This window comes from Nilaparvata lugens, chromosome 7, assembly GCF_014356525.2.
Source record: "Nilaparvata lugens isolate BPH chromosome 7, ASM1435652v1, whole genome shotgun sequence".
NCBI classification, from domain to species: Eukaryota; Metazoa; Arthropoda; class Insecta; order Hemiptera; family Delphacidae; genus Nilaparvata; species Nilaparvata lugens.
In genome coordinates, this window is record NC_052510.1 from 56,684,351 (window position 1) to 56,707,252 (window position 22,902).

At 34.1% G+C, this 22,902-nt stretch overlaps 2 protein-coding genes across 4 annotated transcripts in view; both read right to left on the reverse strand.

Annotated features, from left to right (window-relative positions):
* LOC111060381 (histone-lysine N-methyltransferase EHMT2) overlaps positions 1-22,902 on the reverse strand; it is a 69,689-nt gene that overhangs the window by 31,646 nt on the left and 15,141 nt on the right. For 2 of the 3 annotated variants that reach the window (XM_039433231.1, XM_039433230.1), the window contains exons 6-8: positions 22,289-22,464; positions 20,437-20,679; positions 4,679-4,746 (exon numbers count right to left, since the gene is read on the reverse strand). In XM_039433231.1, the coding sequence (XP_039289165.1) occupies positions 4,679-4,746; positions 20,437-20,679; positions 22,289-22,464 (487 nt within the window). The remainder of the gene's footprint in view (positions 1-4,678; positions 4,747-20,436; positions 20,680-22,288; positions 22,465-22,902) is intronic. The other variant, XM_039433232.1, reaches the window with a different exon arrangement.
* On the reverse strand, positions 7,489-15,494 carry LOC120352481. The gene is made up of 2 exons (XM_039433234.1): positions 14,939-15,494; positions 7,489-8,742 (listed from the first exon to the last, which is right to left on the reverse strand). The coding sequence occupies exons 1-2, from the start codon at positions 15,479-15,481 to the stop codon at positions 7,972-7,974; spliced, it is 1,314 nt and encodes a 437-aa protein (XP_039289168.1). The 5' UTR covers positions 15,482-15,494; the 3' UTR covers positions 7,489-7,971.

The following is a 22,902-nucleotide window of genomic DNA, read 5'->3' on the forward strand; positions in this document are numbered from 1 at the left end:
GGCATGCGATTAATAGTCTACACAGCTGCTGATTTTTTACCAAGTTACATTGCGATATGTATGAATATGTTCTTAAACTAATTAAGATATAATTAATTATAACATTATAAGAATGTTTTTTGTTTCACTTGTTTGTAAAAAAAAGAATAGTAATAAATTGATTTGATTTGATTGATATTGAATTGCATGCGTCATGGCATGCAATTTATAATCCACTCGACAGCTGATTTATGATGAATAATTCTATAGTCTGATTTTTACTCTAATATTGACGTATGAAGGAGGCTCCTTTTTCCTTTTATATTATCCTTGAAATGCGTAATTTCCAAAAATCTTGTATAAACGTCGACGCGCAATTAAAAAAGGAACATACCTGTCAAATTTCATAAAAATCTATTATCGCGTTTCGCCGTAAATGCGCAACATATAAACATAAAGAGAAATGCCAAACCGTCGACTTAGACCTCACTTCACTCGGTCAATTAATTTTTTATAATTTATAATTGAAAGAGTAAGACGTTTATGTTGTCAATCCCACTATATTACTTCAAAATCGATTTAAATTACAGAACCACGTTTCATGACACCTGCCACATATTCAATTATGGAAAAATGACAAAACATCTCCTTCCATAAAATCAAATATTTATGACCAATATTTTTGGACTGTAATGTATGAATCGGAACGGGTTCAATTCAGGGCTTGCACATATTGATCCTTTCCGAGAGTGATTGTACTCATTGTAATACTATTTACTATTTATTTACTATTTATTTATTTACCAATTCACTAGAAATTTACAAAATAACACTTATCAACTAATATACATTGGTGTGGCTGGAAAAAGAAGCCTTGAGCTCCAGCCACGAGTTCGAAAATATTCTTTAAATTATTGGTACATTTGCCGTGATAATATTCTAAAATACAAACCAAAAGATAGTAAACCAAAAACCAAAAATATGTATAAATAAACACACAAAATCAATTCTTGAATCAAAAATCAACAAGCCCAATAATAGAAATAGGTAATATAGAAATATAATAATAATAATAATAATAATAATAATAATAAAATTTCTTTTAGGTAATCAAAAAAACCAAGTTTAAACTGAGCGTGTTAAAAACAAGTCATAATTATAATAATTTAGTTTTCGATTTTGAAAAAGTAATTCTCTTTTACCCAGGATCTTATTTTATTCAATTTATTACTTGTAATTGTTTCCCTAATGAAATCGTCTGGTATCCTATTTATTAGCTTATCGCTCTGGAACTTGAACTGATGATTGCTGATTGTCAATGCAGTGAAATTTATACTGTAAGCACTTACACTTGCTGTTCTTAAATTGTAAGTGACATTGCGTTGAGTAAATAGATGAGTATTTTTATTTATGAATATAATTAAGTTTGTTATGTACGTTTGGCGAAGCGTTGGTAAGTTTATCTCATCAAATATTAGTCTGCTAGGATAGCGTCTTGGTCTTCCTAGCGCAGCCCTGATGATATGCTTTTGAATAGTAAAAAGTTTATTGAAATGGGTGTCGAAGGCTGCTCCCCATACTTCTATATTGTAGTGGAAGATTGAGTGAGCATATGCATTGTAAATTTTTCTGAGAATGTTCAAGTCTTTCAATTGATTAATTTTGTAAAATATTGTAATCAAGTATTTTAATTTATAACAAAGATTTTGGATGTGAATGTCCCATTTAATATGCTGATCAATCGTAATTCCTAAATATTTCATTGACTTAACTCTTTCTATAGTTGAACAAGTACAGTTGGGAGTGTCGCAGTTATGATTATGTATTATTAGTTTTAAATGTTCTGAAGGTTGACCGCTTCTATTAGGTGAATAAATGGATGAATGTTGGAATAGTCATCTGTCTCTCTGTCCCCTGGACAGAGATACATTTTGGAATACGCCTCTAAAGGTAGGCGCACACAGATCGTCATCGGACGGACGGCACGCATCGGATGGATCGGACGATTAGATTTGATGCATTGTTTACAATTATTAGAGTGCGCATACCTATCCGCATCGTACTCATCATAGATCGGAAATGCCATCAGGAATCCCGAGAGGAGCATTGAATGAAGCCGACGGCTCCGTTCGGATTTAATGGCTCAATGGCTCAATCGCACGGAGATAAGTGGTGTTCAGTTGAACTATTTATTGTCTGAGGACATTCAAAAGCTCAAAAAACATTACTTGTGACATGCGGAAGTAGCTAAAAAATTCGACTTCGTCTTCAATTAAATCAGTAAACAAATGATCAAATTCTCCACATTCTATCCTTTTCTGATTAATTTTATGGATTCACATTTTTCGTTTTCTCTTCCTACGTCGCTGTACCTCTTCTTCATCTTCGACTAACAAACAAGTAACAATTATAACTTCTTCTTCGCTACTGCTATCCATCACTTATATACTGTAATATTTTTTCATTTAATTCCTAATTCGCACATGACTCGACATACGTCGCAATGAACTAAAATTTCAATGCTCCGATGACGACTAGTGTGCGCAGCACCAAAAAAAGTACGATCCGTCCGATGCGTGCCATCCGTCCGATGACGATCTGTGTGCGCCTATCTTTAGGAGGAACATCTCTCGGAATCTTAAAAAAATGTTCATAGTACAGAATGAGAACATCTTGAGGTAAGGTTTCAGAAAGTCTGTACAAGAGAAATTTAAAATCCTCAACATTTTGACCATTTATGGACTCTAGCATAATGGAATGCATTTGACTCTGAAATTAAAAAAATGAAGAATATGTTGACCCGATGGTCAACCTATGAACTAGGGATGGGTATCGATACATCGATGTTTCAACATCAAACATCGATGTTTTTAACTTCGATGTTTACTGTTCGATGTTTTTCACTTATCGATGGTTTTAACTAGACATCGGTCATCCGATGTTTTTTACAACTTACAACTAAGAAGTAAAAACAATTCTAATTTTTTAATAGTTATTTGTATATCTAGAGTGAAAAGTACGACTTTTTCTCCCTGAGGGAAAAAGTTTGAAGCCCGAGGCGAAGCCGAGGGCAACAATTTTCCTGAGGGAGAAAAAGTATTTTTCGCTCGTGATGTACACAACATTTTTCCTCCATCTACATTTTTTTATAGAAACTGCAAATTAAATCATTCTAATAACTTACGTATTGGTGACAATGTTTCCTAACAACATAACCTAAAATCTAAAACCTAAAAACCGGTCGTCTGATAGGCACTGCTGATTGCGCTATCTATCGGCCAAGTGTAACAATTATATCAGCTGGGCTACCAAAAATGGCTGACTCCAAATCACACGGTTCAGATTTGAATTGCAGATCAAAAATATTTGTTGGCTGGTATTTTAAATAGAATAAAATATTTTAAAAATTGTATAAATTTTTATCGTCTACTAATATTAAGAATATAATAATTATAATACAAACATATATTTCATGAGTTAATCAAATTTCTGGTTGTGGTATTTAATTCAGTTGACTCAATGACAGACACCTCTATTATGCTTTTTCATCTGAGCTTAGACCTTCTAACCTATTACAATGTAAGTTTCAAAATAGAGATGCTCCCCATGTTATTTAAGTGGAGTCACTTTTACTCCCTAGGGAGTTTTTCTGTTTTTTACTACCGAGAGCGAAAAAGTGACACTTGAGTATTAGGTTTCAGGGAGTAAAGTAAGTACTTTAGACAGTAGGTGGAGGAAAATTTTATTTATGTTTTTTATTTTATTTTTTGAGAGGATTATCTTGAGAGGAAGAGTAACTTTTTCTAGATGCTAGAATAGTTACGGAATATAATCATTATCTTTGTCATGTTTAGAGTTGATGAATCTTTCTTGTAACAACCTGACTTCAATTATTCAAAAGACTGTTACTTGATACCACAAGTCCAAAATTTCTGTAATTCCAGTTGGTAACTGTTAAAATATTAAAACAATAGCTCTAGATAAAATTGTAGTTACTTCAGAAGCTCTTTTTGTACTTTTTCGAAATTTATGAAAAATACCAATAACTCAATCAACTTCCGAAATAATTGACTTCCAATCTATATACCAAAATAATAAACTAATTCTCTGTGAGCTTATTAACAGAAGTGATGTGGGTTCAATTAAATTGATTTCACCCTGTTTTATCATTTTCAAAAGAATAATTATTGTAAAGTATCATATTATACTGCACATTATATCATTTTCACTGTATTAATATGAATACTAATAAAAATCTTTTCATCCATCGTTTCTGACATGTCTTTTGAGTTTTTATTCTTTCAAAATTATTCCATCATTCTTTTCATCCATTTAATGAAGAAAGTAATATTGATAGTTCAACTTTATTCTCTTCACAAAATTTGGACTATAGAATACCGTCTTAATTCGATTTATAAAAAAACGTCCCTCCAGCATGGGAGCTAAATTCTTCAACAGGCTACCGGCTTCAACAGGCTAATATCAGAGAGAAGAATAATGCGGAATTTACCATGTTAGAAAATGATTCAATTTCAAATACAATTCATTTTTAAATTTGTCAAATTCAATCTATTTTCAAAATTTGTCTAAACCCAAGTTTTTATGAGATTCTTTCAGTTTTCCTAGAACCCACTCTCTAATTTAAGCTACTTAAAGTAAGATCGAATGAAAGTCGTTCAAATGTTCAGTAATAACTTACCAAGAATCTGAACCATTTTTTCTGCATCTCCGGTTCTGGCAGCTTGGTACATATTCCTCAACGTGAACCTGAAACATACAGTTTATCATTTTATATTGGGATTTAAAGCAGACTGAGATCTTCCTTTGATAGTTTTCTTCAAAAATTATATTCATTGTTTTACTATCACAACAAAAAATAACTCAATCGTATATGATTAATTCATTATTTTATTCATTTGCTTTGAAGCTATAGGATAGCAGTTCTGTAGAAGATTACACAGATGGATTCGCCATCTAATTGTCTTTTTTCATTAGTTTGGCTACTTATGAATATAAATAAAAATATAAATCTCAGTAACCTTTTAAAATTATTTCGTCACGCCATGTTTCGGCTATTAATAATAATTTAAAAAGGGTACTCACATTTATATTTGTATTTATACACAGATGGATTAATGGAATTAAATGTGGAATAATGAATTCCTTCACGCAAAGGTCACGCAAAGGTAGTTCAATGATGGAATAATAATTATTTAAAACATCTTGACAAATTAATAAGTTATTTTTACTAGAAGAAACAAATTCAAAGGGCACAAACTATGATCTAATAGGTAAATAATTTTATAATTAAATTATTTATAAATTCACTACAAATTACTTAGCTAATAAGCATTATTATAAAAAGCAAACAGTCGCTTCCACAGGTGGCTCAATTACTAAGGAAAATGCATTTTCAAAGTGAATATAAATCAATAAAATTTCAAGAGTGAAGTAAAATAATTCTCATTCTCTGTCAGAGTGGAAAGAAGCAAGCTTAAAACGTAATAAGCAATGAACAGTCAAGCACAGAATAATGGAAAAATTATAAAAGCTGATAAATTCATTTACAAATCTAGTAGCTCATTCTCTATTAAAAGTTTTCAAATTTTCGTTCAAAATAAATATTTTAGATAATTTTCAAACGTAACATGAAATTCATTACAAAAATTAAAAAATAAAATACAAATTTCTACAAGGAACATAATTACCTTGATATAAAGTGATCAAAATTATTCAAGATGCAGATGTTTGAAAAACAATATCTGTGAAAAAATCCAGAATATTCTATTAAGTGCCTACTGAAAACCAATCAAAGAGGGAAAAATTTTGCCAAAATATGACCCTTCTCATCTTTTCTTCTCTTGATAAAGAGTCGATCGAGATAAGAGATATCAGTTTACAACTGTTTCAAGTCAAGAGAACTTATATAATTATACCCTTAACAACTATTCAAATAGTTTGTGAAATATTCTCGGCGGGATTCGAACCCATATTTCAATTGAATATTTGATGTACTGTTATATTGTTTATAGTATCAGAAATATACTTATACAGAGTGTCATCTTATTTATCTCTTTTCTGTATAGGGCTACTTGTAATAAAAATAGAAAGAAAAATAAAAATCTCAGTACCCTTTTTGAATTATTTAATCACTGACTTTTGACATGAAAATGGCATCAATGTTGAAACATGTTGTGATTAAATTATTCAAAAAGGGTATTGAGATTTTTATTTTTCTTTATATTTATACAGAGTGTCCCACAAAAGGTGTAACAACCTAAAACCTTTGGATACTACATGAAATTTGCAACAAAAAATGTTTGCAATCGACCTTAGTTTATGAAATATGTAGATTTTTCGATATTTTTGAAAAACGACAATAACTAGAAAACTACCAGTCAAAATCTAATTCGAAGTATATGATTAGAAAGAGGTAGAGATTTCCAAGAAGATTTATATGATTTGTTCTTTTGTTTGACATTTTTGAACTTTTTATGAGCGCTCAAAGTAGAAAAAGTACATTCGTCGAGATCAAAACCAAATTTTAAACAGATTGAACGCTAATAAAAAGTTCAGAAACATCAAAAGAACTAATAAATCTATGATTTATTAATTCAATTTATTATATTAAATTTAGTATGAGATTAATTAAATTTATGATTTATTATCTTCTATATATATATAAAGTCTATATATATATACAAAATATATATATATATTGTAATGGGGTATTTAAATTTGGAATATATTGGGGTTATATTATGTATGGTATTGTGATGGTATTATAAGGTTGTGAGAACAACCCTAGACATTATGGTAACAATTTATAATAGGGGAATCGCTTGGCTTGCGAGAGGTTAAATTGATCTAACTCTATAACTCATGAGAAAGGAACTATATTTTAAAATAATAAACAAAACAGTTATATTTTGGAGAACTAAGTAATCGATTTAATCAAATTGTAACTCAAAATGAAACTGGAAACTTAAATAAAAATAATATTGAGAAAACTTTTTAAAAAAACAATAGAATAATTACAGGATTTGCCTTCAATAAAAAAGATGAATAATATATATAATAAAATTGATAATATTAGCTCACTGAACTCACTGAACCAGGAAAATGGTGTCTCGGAAAAGAAGGGTAGAGCCGGGCCCGATTATCTGCAGTAGATAGCTCCAGGTCCCGTCCTCGTAACCGACTGACAGAGCCTCTCATTTTTTTCATAATTTTACTTGTCATGAATTTTCACCGTCGTCAGCAATTTATCTATTCATTGTGAAAATTCATGACAAATAATAAAAATTATGTAGTTCTATTACATCCCCGGGTCCCCCTAAACTTCGACCCGAAGTTATCGAAAAAACGGCATCTCTCTAAGTTAATTTTTACACATTTCAATAATATTTCAAAAATTAAAGTCAAAATTACCGCAAGCTAAAATTATTATTATTATTCACAATATTATTCTAATTGGATATTATATGTAACATAACTTTCAATGAATACCTTAAATCTATGTGAGTGCCAATTCATAAGCTAAATGCAAGTGATATAAATTACATTATAGTGAACTAATTCATAAAAATCAAACTTAGCCTAACACATCAATCAACTTCAAATCAACAATTCAATACATTCATATCTGAATAAGAATTGAATGGAAAAAATTTCAATTATATTGATGAATAAAATTAAACCTACAAAATCTACGAAAGTAATAAAATTGAATCATAATGCAAAAATTAAACATCAAGTCCGAATAGTATTCGAGTAAGCAAAATAATATTGTGGACCTTGAAAATAAGAATAATAATAATAATTGAAATAGTTTATCTTCTAATCTGGGAAAATATTTGAATCGATAGCATAAAAGAGTAAATGGATACAATAATAGTGAATAAGTAATTATTATTTGCATAGTTTCCTATATCCTAACCCATTATTTTAATGATTTCATTACATACTACTTTACTAAAACACAATATATTCTTAAAGCTCCTGTGGGTAGTCCACAATTGGAGTACGTTTCGGGACTCTCAGTTGATTTGCTTTCTTCTTAATATAATTTTGAAGACATAAATACAAGAATATAACAGTTATCAGTGTTTGCCAGACAATAATAATATAAATGATCAGTTTATTGTTCACCCCTAACAAATCAAAGTTATTTGGCATTTCAACATGATGGAAAATGTCTTCTGAGAATGAGTTGTGCTCTTCAAATTTTGAAAAATTCAAGTGCCAATTTTCATTTAAGATTTCCGAAAGGTTTAAGTACTGAGGCAGAGTCTCATGTTTAAAAATTGGGATGCTCAATTTAGATAAATTTGTCCACATGTGAGGAATTAAGTTATTAATAGCTGGAGAAGGATGGGAACGGGAGTCGCAAGGATAAAGAGTGCTTATCAGTACGTCGCCGTTGTCGTCTTGAAGTTCGCAGTTGCAAGGGATGTGGAGTGATAGGGTTCCTGGACTGTTGCTTGGGACCTCAGTTGTTGAGTTTTTACAGCGAATTGTCGTCTTTTTGCCGGTGTTGTGGAATAGGAAGGTGTCTTCTCGTAGGCGAGTGATTAGGGTTTGATTGTCAGTTGCTTTACAATCAAATTTGCAGACTTCTCGTAGCTCCGATACGTCTGCTTCTGATGTTAGAAGGTGGAGACAAGTGGCTTGGGTGGCGGAGTTCGACATCTTTTTCCTCGGAATCAAGCAGAGGCCTTTCTGCTTGAACTGGCAATCGTCTTCTTCGTCATCTGACAGGATTTGCAGTTTATTTTCTTCTCTAAGTATCAGGTGATGTTGGGAGGTCAAACGGCAGGTATGACCATTCCAATGAAGCGGGATAGATTGCAGGTGGAATAATGAAATAGTTGAATTTTTCTTCTTTATTGGTATTTTGAGGGTAACCAATAGTTCGTTGTCGGATTTTCTGCAGGATGTTAGTTTCAAGTTTCGAATTTTATCGTTGTCTTTTGTTGATATGGTGAAGTTTCTCTTGTTTATTTTCTTTTCGAGTTCTTGAAGTCGATTGTTTAGGTCTTCTTTTGAAATGACGTGATGAGAAAGTTGTTGATTGTAGCATCTCATGTCGATTTCATTGTAGTTGTTAGATAGAGTCATCATATACATGAAAATAGTAGTCCTCAGTTGTGTTTTCAGTACATCGGTTGTAGTATTCCCTTTCTGAAACTTATTCTGTTGGGTGAATGATTCTTGCCAAAGAATAAGGTCATGCTTCATGTTGTTCAATACTTTCTTCACGTTCTCTGCCATGCCGTTCATCTTGCGTGTGTTGTCTATCAATTCGACATGTTCAGCGTGAACGAAGTCTTGAAGATTACTGAGATGAGAAGTGATGTCGGTTTCGGTTTTCACGTATGCGCCCAATTCTTCGTCGGTAGCTACTCCGCAACACCAGTTTAGGACCGCCCCGATCGTATCGATAGAGCGTTCGCGGCGTGGTAGTCGATTTTCGCTCTCAGCTGGAGTGTTGTCGTCATCGCTGCCAATGTAAATGCCGTCTTGTAGTTGTAGAAGTTGCAGCTCCGTTCGATGAATCTGATCAAATACTGCACACTCCGATGAGGAAGGGAAAGGACATGAGTCAATTTTTAAAGGAGTACTCAGAAGGTTCCTCATAACAAATAAAGGATTTGACCTAGGAATACTGAATGTTATTGGAACTGTGGACTCGTAAAATACTACATTGTGAATTTCTTTAAATAGAGCTCCGTGAAAAAGAGAAATTTCTTGAGACAATACCGTACAACATATTTCTACAAATGCTAAGGAACAAAGTATTATGGTATTCATTTTAAAAATATTATATCAGTTAGTACTCTATATTAATCTATCAATGAACAGTTCGTATAAGATATCAATTTTATAAACAATAATTACTAGTAAAATCCCCAAAAACCCTACAAATAGATTATGTAAATGGTCAAATTAATAGCTATTTCTTATATTCCAATCGTAATCACCTACTGGAATTGATTATTTCATTAACATCAATACAGATAATATTGTTATTAAAATATACGTTTTCACATAAATAATCTTATAAATAAATAAATTATTATATCAAGAATCATCCGTTTCTGAAAAAGAGAAACATTTTATTACATACGAGTCAAGAAAATAATATTCAAGCATAAATCGTATTTGATGATTTTCAAATAGCATTCATTCATAAACAAAAACGTGAGAACAATTCACATCTTTTAATAATGAATCATCGTTAGAATGTCTAGTAAAATTGTCTATCAGAGCTCAATTATATTTCATTGTTTCATCGAAGTAGAAATCCAATTAATTAATTGATTGATTGAAAACTGCATACTATTGTGATTTGAGAATCATCTCGATATCTAGTCGTGAGAAAATGGATTTGATCGCTTCACAAGTCAATACTGATCTCGCAAACAAAATTCTCTAAAAATTCAGTTGTAAGCATGATATTGTTTTTCAATGATTTGGAAAATAAATAAATTACATGAATGTTTCATCTCGATTTCTTCTCATCAATTGTCTTTTAAATTAATGAAAGGCAAAGATTTAGGATGAGCGAGGTATAATTGCTAGCATAAAGAAAAGTGCTGGAATAAAGAATACAGTTAGACAATAGAACAATAAACACTTAATTGATGGGATCTCGTATGAAATATTTTTTCAATTTATCTACATGAAAAGCTACATTTTTATAAGTACCTCGTAGCGGAAAAAATATCTCATAGACTTCATCTGTTACTTTCTTTACTACTTCATATGGGCCTGAATATTTTTTGACTAATTTCCTAGACTGTCCTTGTCTTACATCAGGATCGTGGACCATAACTAAATCTCCTGGTTCAAAAATGCAATCTGTTCTATTCCTATCGTAATAGTATTTCTGTTTTTCTTGTGCATCTGATAAGATTGATGGTATCTGTTCTCGCACTTCTTTAAGATTTGCTAATCTCGCGTCTAAATGATAAGTGACGTCGTCATTTTCGGGAAAGATTTTCAAATCTAAAGGAGTAGTGGCTTCAAAACCGTGCAATAAGAAAAAAGGTGTATATTTCAAAGAGCATTGTTTCGAAGTATTGTATGCGAATAAAACTTTCGGCAGCATTTGTACCCACAATTTCCTATTATCGGCTACGTAAGCTGTTAGCATCTCTTGAATTGTCCGGTTGGCTCTTTCGGCCAGACCTTGACTTTGGTGGTGACTTGATGATCCTAATATGTGTTTGATTCCAAGCTCAACCATAAGGTCATCGACTTTTTTATTTACAAAATGTGTACCTCTATCGGATCGAACTTCTTTTGGAACGCCAAATCGGTATATTAATTTCCATAAGCATTTAGTGGTATTATTTGCGTCGGCGTGTTTACAAGGTTCAGCTAAAATATATCGGGTCGTTAAGTCAACAATCGTTAGAATGTATGAATAGCCCATTGAGCTCTCTAACGGACCGATGTAGTCCATCATGATACTTGAGAAAGGCTTACTATCACACTTGATGGGTGATAAGAAACCTTGAGGCTTCGTAGTAGGGGTTTTCTCTCTTGGCAATTTTTACATGATCTTACATAATTCGCAATGTTTTCATACATATTTTCCCAATAATATTTCGATGATATTTTCTCATGGGTTTTATAAATGCCGGTATGTCCACCTGTTAAGGAATCATCATGGAATGTTTCAAGGATTTTATTGATAAGAGATCGGGGTACGAGAAGTTTCAATTGATTGGTATGCCCATCAAATTTCTTCAGATAGACAATGTCTTTTTCGATCGTGTATTTTCTCGCCTTTCTAATCGTAGCTGTATCACTATGATTAGGGTTTCGTATTGCATCATATATTTTTCTTATACTCTCATCATTTTTCTGTAAAGTCTTTATGTCTATTTCTTCTATTTCGAATATATTGTAGTTTTCGTCCTTTGTGAGATCAGTTATATCCTTCTCTAGTGGATATCTACTCAGGGCATCAGGTACGTGCATTTGGGCTCCTGGTTTATATTTCAAATCAAACGTGAACTCCGTTAATTTCATAAGTAACTTACTGACTCGAATACTGGGGTTTTTCCAAGTTTTATAGTATTGCAAACTAGCATGATCTGTGTAGATTGTAAACAATCGGCCAATTAAGTATTGTCTGAAATAATTTACACAATACACTATTGATAGAAGTTCAATCTCTCCTACTGCCCAATTTTCTTCATGTTTTGTCAGTTTTCTGGAAACAAAAGCTACTGGATGTAATTTTCCATTGTCATCTGGCTGCGAGATAATGCCCCCTATTCCAACTCGAGAAGCATCTGTGTGTACCACTACCTCCTTATCATTATTAAAATGATGAAGTACGGGTTGTGATAAAAGTTTGCTTTTTATTTCCGAGAATGCGTTCTGCTGATCTTCTTCCCAAGTGATTGGTTTATTCTCGTTATTTTTAGATATCAGATTTGTTAAGGGTCTTGCAATTATAGCGTAGTTTTGAATGAATTTTCGGTAAAATCCACTAAGACCAAGAAATGCTCTGACATCTTTGACAGTTTTGGGTATAGGGTATTTTTCGATAGCTTCCAAGGTTTCGGAAGCGGGTTGTATCCCTTCCTTTGAGACAGTGTGTCCAAGTACTTTAATTTTTCGGTAGAAGAAGTGACATTTAGATGTATTCAATTTTAGTCCTACGTCTTGCAATCTTTTCAAGGTTTTCTCGAGCTGTTGATATTGCTTATCAAATGATTCTCCATAGCTAATGATATCGTCCAAGTAAATCAAAACTCCTCTATACAAATAATCATTGAATACTTGGTTGATTGCTCGTTGGAAAGCATTTGGAGATGTTCTAAGACCAAAAGGTAGTCTTTTGAACGTGTACAGCCCTTTATGAGTTGCAAATGCTACATATTTTCGACAATCTTCGTGTAATGGCTGTTGGAAAAATGCTTGTCTGATATCTAGGGTGGAAAAGTAATCCGAATTGTCAAGAGAATCAAAAATTGTTTGAAGAAGGGGAAGGGGATATCTATCCGGTAATATTTTCTCGTTCAACATTTTATAGTCTACAACCAATCTGAATCCACCGTCTTTTTTAGTAACTAAAAATGCGGGAGAAGCATAATGACTCTGGGTTTCACAAACTATTCCTGCTTTTATCAATAACTCTACTTGTCTGTCTATTTCTGTTCTTTGAGCGATAGGTAATCTGTACGGTGACTTAGCAATGGGTGTGTAATCTGTAAGTTTGAACTTGTATTCGGGTAATTTCGCTTCCTCGAAATCAATTTCGTTTGTTGAAAATAGGTGTTTGTATTATTGATGAGTCTTTTCGCTTTGGAATTTTGCTCTGGTGTAAGATCTTTATTAATATCTATTTCACAACCCCCTCCATCGAATAGAACAGAGTCTACTAATGAAACAGATTCGTCGTAATTACAAACTTCTCCTTCAATTTCACCAATAATAGTTTCATGCAACAATCTTATATCTTGCCTTCCTAGATTCAAAATTCTAATTTCACTCATGTTTGTTTCAAAATCATCCTCATTCCAAAGCACATGCAATTTTTTATTATGTAATAACGATTCATTTGGAGTAAAATGGGATACTTTGAGCAATTTTTGTGTTAGATTGACTTTGACATTCACGTCTTTTTGAGCGGGGATTATTGTTTCAAGAGCACATTTGACGAAATTTACGGGATTGGGTATGCAGACTTCTTTCGTTGTTTCAGAATCGTTGTGTAATCTATTTAATGTACAAATCCACTCTTTATCCATGTCTAATTCGACTATTTTACCATTATCGGTCATTGAAATGATGTTATTCTCATAATCTAATTTCATTTTATATTTTGAGAAGAAGGAATTTCCAACAATAATATCAGCCTGTAAGTCTTCAGAAATTACTAAATTTACTTCGAATTTCCTGTCATGTATTTGAATTTCACTCGAGATCATTCCTGTGATCGGCATTAATGAACCATTAGCTACCGATAAAGCAATACTACTATTTTTCAAATGTTTTAGATCATCGCTACTTAAAAGATTTTTTTGAACTATGTTTACGTTCGTACCGGTGTCAATGGTAATTGATACATCTTTTCCTTTGAATTTTCCATTAATAGTAAGTACTGGGACTTGAATTCTTCTCTCTTTAGTCAATGATCCATTCATTCCAAGTTCGTGCTGAGCATGCATTTCGGAAGACAATAGCTGTTTGAAGTTGGTTTCACTTTCTATTTCGTTAGAGCAATTAATTTCACTTTCATTTGAGTATAACTGATTATTATTGGCATTGAGAAAAAACTGCCTGACAAATTCTATCGCTTTGGATTGTTCATCTTTCATTGATACAGAAGATATTATATTACATGTGATTTCTTCTTTATCAATTGAATTTGGAGAATAATTATCAAATGGAAATTCAGCGCTTTGTTTTTCAAATCCGGATCCCAAGTTCATATCCGATTCGTCTAGGCTCGGGATCCTGTATTCGAGTTTTTTGATAAGAAAAAACAATCGTCTTTCCAGTGATTATTCCTCTTACAGTATGTACAGAATCTAGTCCTATTAGGGTTGATTGGTGTCCTGTAATTGACTGATGTTGATTGTGTGTAATTATTGTTTGTATAAGGTTGTCTTTGGAAATTGTTCTGATTTGTTTCGTGTGGGAAGACGTTTCCGCTCCTATTTCCAAACTGTCTATTAGGATTAGGATTATGTGATTGTGTGTTTCTGTCGCGATCATTGTAATTATTATTGTTTGAATAAGGTTGTCTTTGGAAGTTGTTCTGATTTGTTTCGTGTGGGGAAAAGTTTCCGCTCCTATTTCCAAACTGTCTATTAGGATTGGGATTTTGTGATTGACCTACATTTCTACTCAAATTTTTCACCACAATACTCAGATCGTTCAATTTCTTCTCTAAAGTATCTACTACATTTATTTTTTGGACAGGCTGTTCGATTGAAGCATTATGCATTCCTAACTTTTTGTCTAGAAGGAAGCGAGATCTTTCATATTTGGCGAGATTTTTCTCTAAATCTTCAACTGATGCATTGTCCATGAAAGCAACATGTTGCAATGCTCCTACGTCTAAGCCTCTCAAAACATATCCTACTATTCTTTTCTCTGACATTTGAGGCTCAAGAATGTGACAAAGTTTTATTATATCTGCTGTGTATTCTGTGTATGTTTCTGTTGGTAATTTGTTTCTGTTTTCGAGTTTTTGTCTGGTTGTCTCTTCATGAACAGGGTCTACAAGTTTACTTTTTAAGTGGCCTACTGCATCAAGAAATGTCGCGTTTTCATTTTTATCCGAAAATATGTCGAAAATTGCCAATGCTGTTTTCTTGAGGTAGAGGGGTAAATACAAGATTTTATCATCCTCATCCCACTTATTTATTTTTGCTGCCCTATTGAAGGTTTTCAACCACTCGTTGAAGTCTTCACTCTTTGTACCCCCATAGCTTTCGGGTTTCGCAAAGGGTCTTTTATCATTCCCTGCCATATTATTTTCTGGAATTGGATTTTTGCTAAGTTATCGGGAGCTACTGTGTCGTAGATGGGTTCTTGATTTCTGCCTAGCTTGCCTACTATTCGCTCGTAATCGGCTAACATAGGGAAGATAATACGATCGCGTTGAGACAGGGACCCTAACTTAAGTAATCGACTTAGAGCATCTCTAGCTCCTGAATCGTGGTCCACATAAATACAAACTTTTTTTGCCAAGTCAACAGCGAATCTCAAGTATTCAATATTAACAGATTGAGGGATGTGAATACCTAACTGTTTGCCTAGCTCTAATAATTCTGATTTATCCAGAGATTTTACTTTTAAATCAATAGGTAAACGTAATAATGAAACCTCGAATTCACTAGGTGATTGTTCAGAGTCACTAGAACTAGAGCTACTCATCTCAATATAACAATAATAACAATTATCATATTTACCCTGTACGTTGAGAGAATAGAGGACATAATTATACGAGATCAAACACAGAATATAATAATTATGATAATGACCTGAAATGAAAATGTCAATAGATAATTTGAAGGCTAATCTTGTCAATTAATAAACTCTTTCTCATGAGAACGACGCCCAACACCATGTAATGGGGTATTTAAGAAATGGAATATATTGGGGTTATATTATGTATGGTATTGTGATGGTATTATAAGGTTGTGAGAACAACCCTAGACATTATGGTAACAATTTATAATAGGGGAATCGCTTGGCTTGCGAGAGGTTAAATTGATCTAACTCTATAACTCATGAGAAAGGAACTATATTTTAAAATAATAAACAAAACAGTTATATTTTGGAGAACTAAGTAATCGATTTAATCAAATTGTAACTCAAAATGAAACTGGAAACTTAAATAAAAATAATATTGAGAAAACTTTTTAAAAAAACAATAGAATAATTACAGGATTTGCCTTCAATAAAAAAGATGAATAATATATAATAATAAAATTGATAATATTAGCTCACTGAACTCACTGAACCAGGAAAATGGTGTCTCGGAAAAGAAGGGTAGAGCCGGGCCCGATTATCTGCAGTAGATAGCTCCAGGTCCCGTCCTCGTAACCGACTGCCAGAGCCTCTCATTTTTTTCATAATTTTACTTGTCATGAATTTTCACCGTCGTCAGCAATTTATCTATTCATTGTGAAAATTCATGACAAATAATAAAAATTATGTAGTTCTATTACAATATATATATATATATATATATATATATATATATATATATATATATATATAAGCGAAATGGCACTCACTCACTGACTGACTCACTCACTCGCAAAACTAAAAATCTACCAGACCAAAAACGTTCAAATTTGGTAGTTATATTCCGTTGGCCCTTTAGAGGCGGACTAAGAAATCTTTTGGCGATATTTTAACTCTAAGGGTGGTTTTTAAGGGTTTAAAGTTCGTCTTTTAGCATGAATATTCTTCTTATCCCAATATCTTAAAATTATAATTGAAATGTCCATACCATATGTTAATATAGAACTATAATCTAGAGAGAGTACCTCTTCGAAACAGTTGTTAACTGGTAACTAAATTATTAATAATTTTGTCAGGATGGCATTAAGTTGAGTTGACTTTGTTAGGTTGGCACCAAGTTGAAGATTGAAATGCATTTATAAAATTGATTGGGCACTGCTACTTCAATCACAGCTATTCCTGGGAACATTATATTACTAGCCGTCAGGCTCGCTTCGCTCGCTATATCCGTCTAGCCAGACGTTTAGTCTGGACCCCCGACTGGATCGTCCTAACATATGATAAAAATGCAGGCGAGCGTGCTGATCTCATTCTTGAACGATCCAGTCGGGGGTCCAGGGGGCGGAGCCCCCTGGCTAAACGGATATGGCGAGCGAAGCGAGCCTGATAATAAATATATGAATCTTATTGGAGATTTCTTATTCTTTTCAACCATATCTTTAGAATTCGATTTTAACTGATACTTTTCTAATTATTGACATTTTTCAAAAATATAGAAAAATCTATTTACTTCGAAAACAAAGGTCTATTCAAGAAAATTATACTGGGCATTTTTTGTTGCAAGTTCCATGTAGAATTTATTGTCTTTTTTCTTTAGGGCTACTTTTGAGTGTAAATAAAAATATAAATCTGAGTACCCTTTTAAAATTATTTCGTCACGACATGTTTTCTTGACTTGAAAATGGCATTAGTCATATGTCGTGAGGAAATAACTTGAAAAGGAAATAAAATTATTTCGTCACGACATGTTTTCTTGACTTGAAAATGGCATTAGTCATATGTCGTGAGGAAATAATTTGAAAAGGGTACTTAGATTTATATTTTTATTTACATCCATGTAGAATCTATGGTTTTCGGCTGTTACACCTTTCGTCGGACACCCTGTATAGAGTGTTACTGAATAGTTGTACTGTAACAACTATGAATAGTTTGTGAACTATGTCCTTCGCAATAAATTCCTACACCTCAATTAATGACGAAATTATTCGGTCCTGCGTGTGAAATATGCACAGCGTTTAGCGTAGTATAAACGTGAGTATTCTGTAGTAGACAATTTTAATGTAGTGAATAGCATGAGTAGTTTGTAAAGTGAATTAGTGGTCATTGTGTACATTCTGTGTACAATAAATTGTTCCAGTTCCAATCGTAAATTGTTCCATCACGTGACTAGTGCAAAATGTTCCCATGGAACGCCATTTCAAAATCGTTGGTTCAAGCTTTTGGCGCACACTTATAAAGTTGATTCACACCAAAATGTGTCGTTCACTAGCTGCGTGAATGAAGAAAGGCTGTTTTACAAACTTACCGTCTAGAAAAGTGTGCATTTCTTTTATTCCATTACTCTCAAATGTTCTATAGAGAAAAATTCATTTAACGAATGGTTATCAAACATCCTTTTGTTGGTTAAATGTATTTGTATTCTATGGCTATGCTACAGTAAACAAACAAGCTATCAGTGCATGCGCAGAGAAGTAAGCAGACTACAGTTTAGGCATAGAGAAACGATAGCATAAGTAGATATCCCATGGTATAGGGCGTTTATGTCGCAACTTTTACTGTTATCCCAAAAGCCGATAGTTCACGTAGTTCTTTCCTATGCAGCTATGTGACGCTGGTAGTCTCTCAAATTGTGCCGTTCATACACTATCACCCCAACAAAACAGTAAAAATTTACAATAATCGACAGTAATCGGCTTGAGATAACAGTAAAAGTTGCGACATAAATTCCCTATACCATGGGATATCTACTTACGCTATTGTTTCTCTATGGTTTAGGCTAGGGCCACACGAGCGCACATAGTTCGACCTTGCAACTTACTTTTTGCGGCCGTCGCCAATGACACCACTTGAGCGTTGAGTGTTGTGCGTCACCGTCAGTTGGCTTACGCAATTGAACCAGACGAAGCAATAACTTTTGCTTGTCTCGACGTGCGTTGTAGCACTTCTGCGCAGTTCAAAAATCCTTTACCTGGTACGCACGTACCTTGTAATGTTGTCAGTTGTCACCAATTCACTTCTATGTATTTCTACAACGGACATCAAGAAGTGAGTTGCAACGGACGCACTTTGTGCGCTCGTGTGGCCCTAGCCTCAATCGACCAATGAGAGCTCGGACAGTTGGAACTGTAACAATTTACCAGGCTTCGACTGTGGGGCAAGAACTTGGAACTGTAACTGGTTTCTGTTAAAGAATCTGTCAAAATTCTTCCCATGGGACGCGAAACTTTTTACTTACTTACTCCTCAGCTCTACAGGTCTTACAACCCTTGGCCTCCCTCACGTAGCCTCTCCATCTGTCTCGATTCTCGGCCTGCCTCCTCCAGTTACGAACTCCAAGCGTCCTTAGATCGCGTTCCACATCATCCGTCCACCTATTTCTTCTTCTGTTATATATTTTCTTCTTCCATGTACATTTTACCACTCTTCCATCTCCCATTCCAATTTTTACTGTATTAATTCTCTTCAGTAGCTTGTCTTTTATTTTGTTTTAATTTATTTTTTGCTTTTTCTTTCAGCAGTGAAGTGATTGAGTTTATTGAAAAACACTTATTTTCTAAAATACTTTTATTATTCAATATCGATCTCTCATTTATATTACATTTTATTGTCATTTCTTGGTTCAATTTTTTTGTTATCTCTGCATATTTTGTATTGTATTGTTTGCTAACGACGTGGTTAAGTGGTAGGGTGGACAATATTGTCCAAACTTCACCACGTCAACATAAATAAAAAAGTCATCCTATTCTATGCTCAACATGTGTCCCATCCATCTTATTCTGCCAGCTTTTATCGACCGCACAATGTCTTCATTGTTTAAGAACTCCTCTATTTCAAAATTGTTTCTTCCTCTCCAGAGACCATTCTCAAAAACAGGGCCCAAGATTCTTCTCACCACCTTTCTTTCAAAAACTCTTAAGGTGCGTACAGACTCTCGCTCTGCTCCGCAACCGAACGTCACTCCAGCAGAGCGATTGATGATCGACCGGGGAGCAAGAGTAGTTCGACCGGGGAACGCGAGAAGATCTAACATCTTCCGTAACGTTCATGATGGGTGCGTGGGCGGTCCGACTGTGGTTCGATGGTAGTACGAAGGCGGTACGAGGGCGGTACGAGGGAGGAGCGTGCTCGGTGCGGGTTGGAAGCACGAATATGTGTACGCAGCTTAAGTCTTTGCATATCTCCAGCAGTAAGCACCCACGCGAAACTTTATACCTGGTAATTTCAATTTAAATTTATTCCAGACAACTTATTTAGCATAAGTATTTTAAGTCTAGTATGAGCTAGAAAATTGCGAATCGGAAAATTTACCACATTCTATGTACCCAGAACGGGCTCATTGCATCTTTTATACAAACAAAAAAATTCTGTTATCAACGATTAGCGAAAAATCAAGAGTTAAAAAACTTCAACAAAACGTGAGCAGTGCAAACAAAAACACTACCATTGACAGACCTTGGCCTAGGATGCGAAAGGGAACACGCTACATGCAACAATGTGTCTAACTTGTCCTTGTCCAGGGTTGGAATGCCCTCCGCGGCGACCTTGAGCGCCGAGGGCAGGATGAGTGCGGAGGGGGGCACTAGAGGACGGAGATCGTCATCTTCCTCCTCCTCAACTACCTCCTCTTTCACAGCTTTCCCCTCCTCCTCCTCATCCGCAGATTTCGATTGGCCGAAACTCATCTTCGCTGACGGTCTGCAAACAATCAAGAGGTAAATAATCAGCTATACAAAAGTTGAAACCATTAGATTAGATTAGAGCTCTTCATTCATGTGAGTTTTACATTAAGCGCCGGTTTCCAAGCTCGGGATTTAACTAAGCTCTAGACTTTAAACAGCTGGAGTCATAAATTTGACTTTCCGAAACGGGGCGTAGTCGTAGTCCGCATCGCATGTTTGAATTAAATTTTGATTAACTAGAAAATTGGTCACAAAATAAAATAAAGAGAAAATAGTGTAAAGTTTCAGCTATTTTGAATTATTTAGGAATGTTTCATTTCGTCAAGCAAAAACGTTTCCAATTATAGAAATGAGAAAATAAAAACTGCGACTACGCCCCGTTTTCGAAAGCCAAAATTCTGACTCCAGCTGTTTAAAGTCTAGGACTTAGCTAAATCCCGAGCTCGGAAACCGGCCCGGGTTTCGGGCCATCCAAAAATCATATGACATGATTATTGATGAAGTTTCACGAAGTATGAAAAATTATTGATCACAATGAAGATTTAATGAAATTTGAAATCGATAATATAATATTGTCATGTAATTGAATGAAAAAGACTGAGAAATTGTTCAAGAAGATTGAAAAAAGATTAAGAAATTGACATCGGCTAAATTGTCATGTAACTACATAAATCGGCGGTGTAGATTCTCTCAAAAGGATATAAAAAAATCTTTCCCATCAACACACGACCAAAAAAGATTAGAAACATACAGAATTTGTACAAATTTGTCTGTTAGACCGGCCACCAATGACAGGTCGAATGTGTCGAACATGTGTGAACAGACACGTCTTTAAAGGAAAAATTCATTCACCCGAAAGGGTTCAAACGAAAAACAGCTGTTTAACACAAAATAAACAACCAATAATAATAAATAAACCACTGAAAAATAACAAATTATAATGATACAAAGATAATTGAACCTCAAATAGAGCAGCAAAAAAATGACAACAGGAAATACAAAAACCTAACCTCAAAAGATTTGTTTCAGGCCGATGACATAACTTATTTGTATGTGTATAAATACATGTTCGACCACTACCTCCGTAAACAAAGCCGTAGTGCATTCGTGTGACGTCAGCACAGGTAGGGCTCCCACACCAATCAAAAACAGTTGATTTCAGCACGGCTTTGTTTACGGAGGTAGTGGTTCGACAAGTTTGTGCTGAAGTTAATGACCGATCTAAACGAATTTGTGATTAACCGTGTACGAATTTATCTTCAGCTTTGACGGTCTGCAAAGAATCAATAGAGAACAAAAGGAGTCACAAAAAATAGAAACAATATTAGAGTCGTACAAAATTGGAACGACTATTAGTAGTATAAATGATCTAACCTTGGTCTCAACTGATAATCATTCTATTCATTCATCTATTTGAACGGACCCTTTGATATTTCTCTTCCAAATGTGATTATTAGCCTAATATCAGTTCGGAATAAGGTTGGGCTCAGGCTCTAGTGATAAATAATTAAGGATGAGGTAAGGTTAGTTCACATTTACGTTTCACTCCACATCACGATCATGATAATCTTTTAATGTTGGAGATTTATTTTATTTATCTCCAATATAGGATAGGATTTACTCACACTTTCTTTGGCGTTTTCTGCAGTGGAAGGAACACGGGATGCTTGTGCAGCCCGAGACTGATGTTGACATCGACGGCTGATTTAGTGGCACAGTGTGGACACACCTCCTCGTTATCAACGGTGGCTTGGCAGTCTCTGTGATAATGATGGCCTTCTATACACTGGACAAACTTTCCCTGAAAATTAACAAATGTAAAATAAAATCAGACATTCTATTGAAGGAATGAATGAAAGGAAAATCAAGAGTTCTCAAAAATCAGTCTTCTTCTTTAGGTGCCGTCTCCGTTTCGAAGGTTGGCAATCATCAAGGCGATTTTTACTTTTGAGACCGCAGATCGAAATAGGTGCATCCAAACCAATCCCGAAGGTTCTTCAGCCATGAGTTTCGTCTCCTTCCTACGGATCTCTTTCCTTGGACTTTCCCCTGCATAATAACTTGAAGCAATTGATATTTTTCTACTCTCATAACATGTCCCATGTATAGCAGTTTTCTTCTCTTAATAATTACTTCTTTTTCCTTACGTATGCGTCTCATCACTTCTACATTGGTCACTCTCTCCACCCATGAAATCCGTAGTATTCTTCGATACATCCATAGCTCAAATGCCTCAAAT

What these genes read in the sequence shown, in the direction of transcription:
- LOC120352481 (XM_039433234.1), bottom strand. Translation starts at nt 15,481, where the DNA reads ATGGCAGGGAATGATAAAAGACCCTTTGCGAAACCCGAAAGCTATGGG. An exon ending in TAGGAATGCATAATGCTTCA is followed by an intron (nt 8,743 to 14,938) that starts ATCGAACAGCCT and finishes AATAAACTGCAA; the next exon opens with ATCCTGTCAGATGACGAAGA.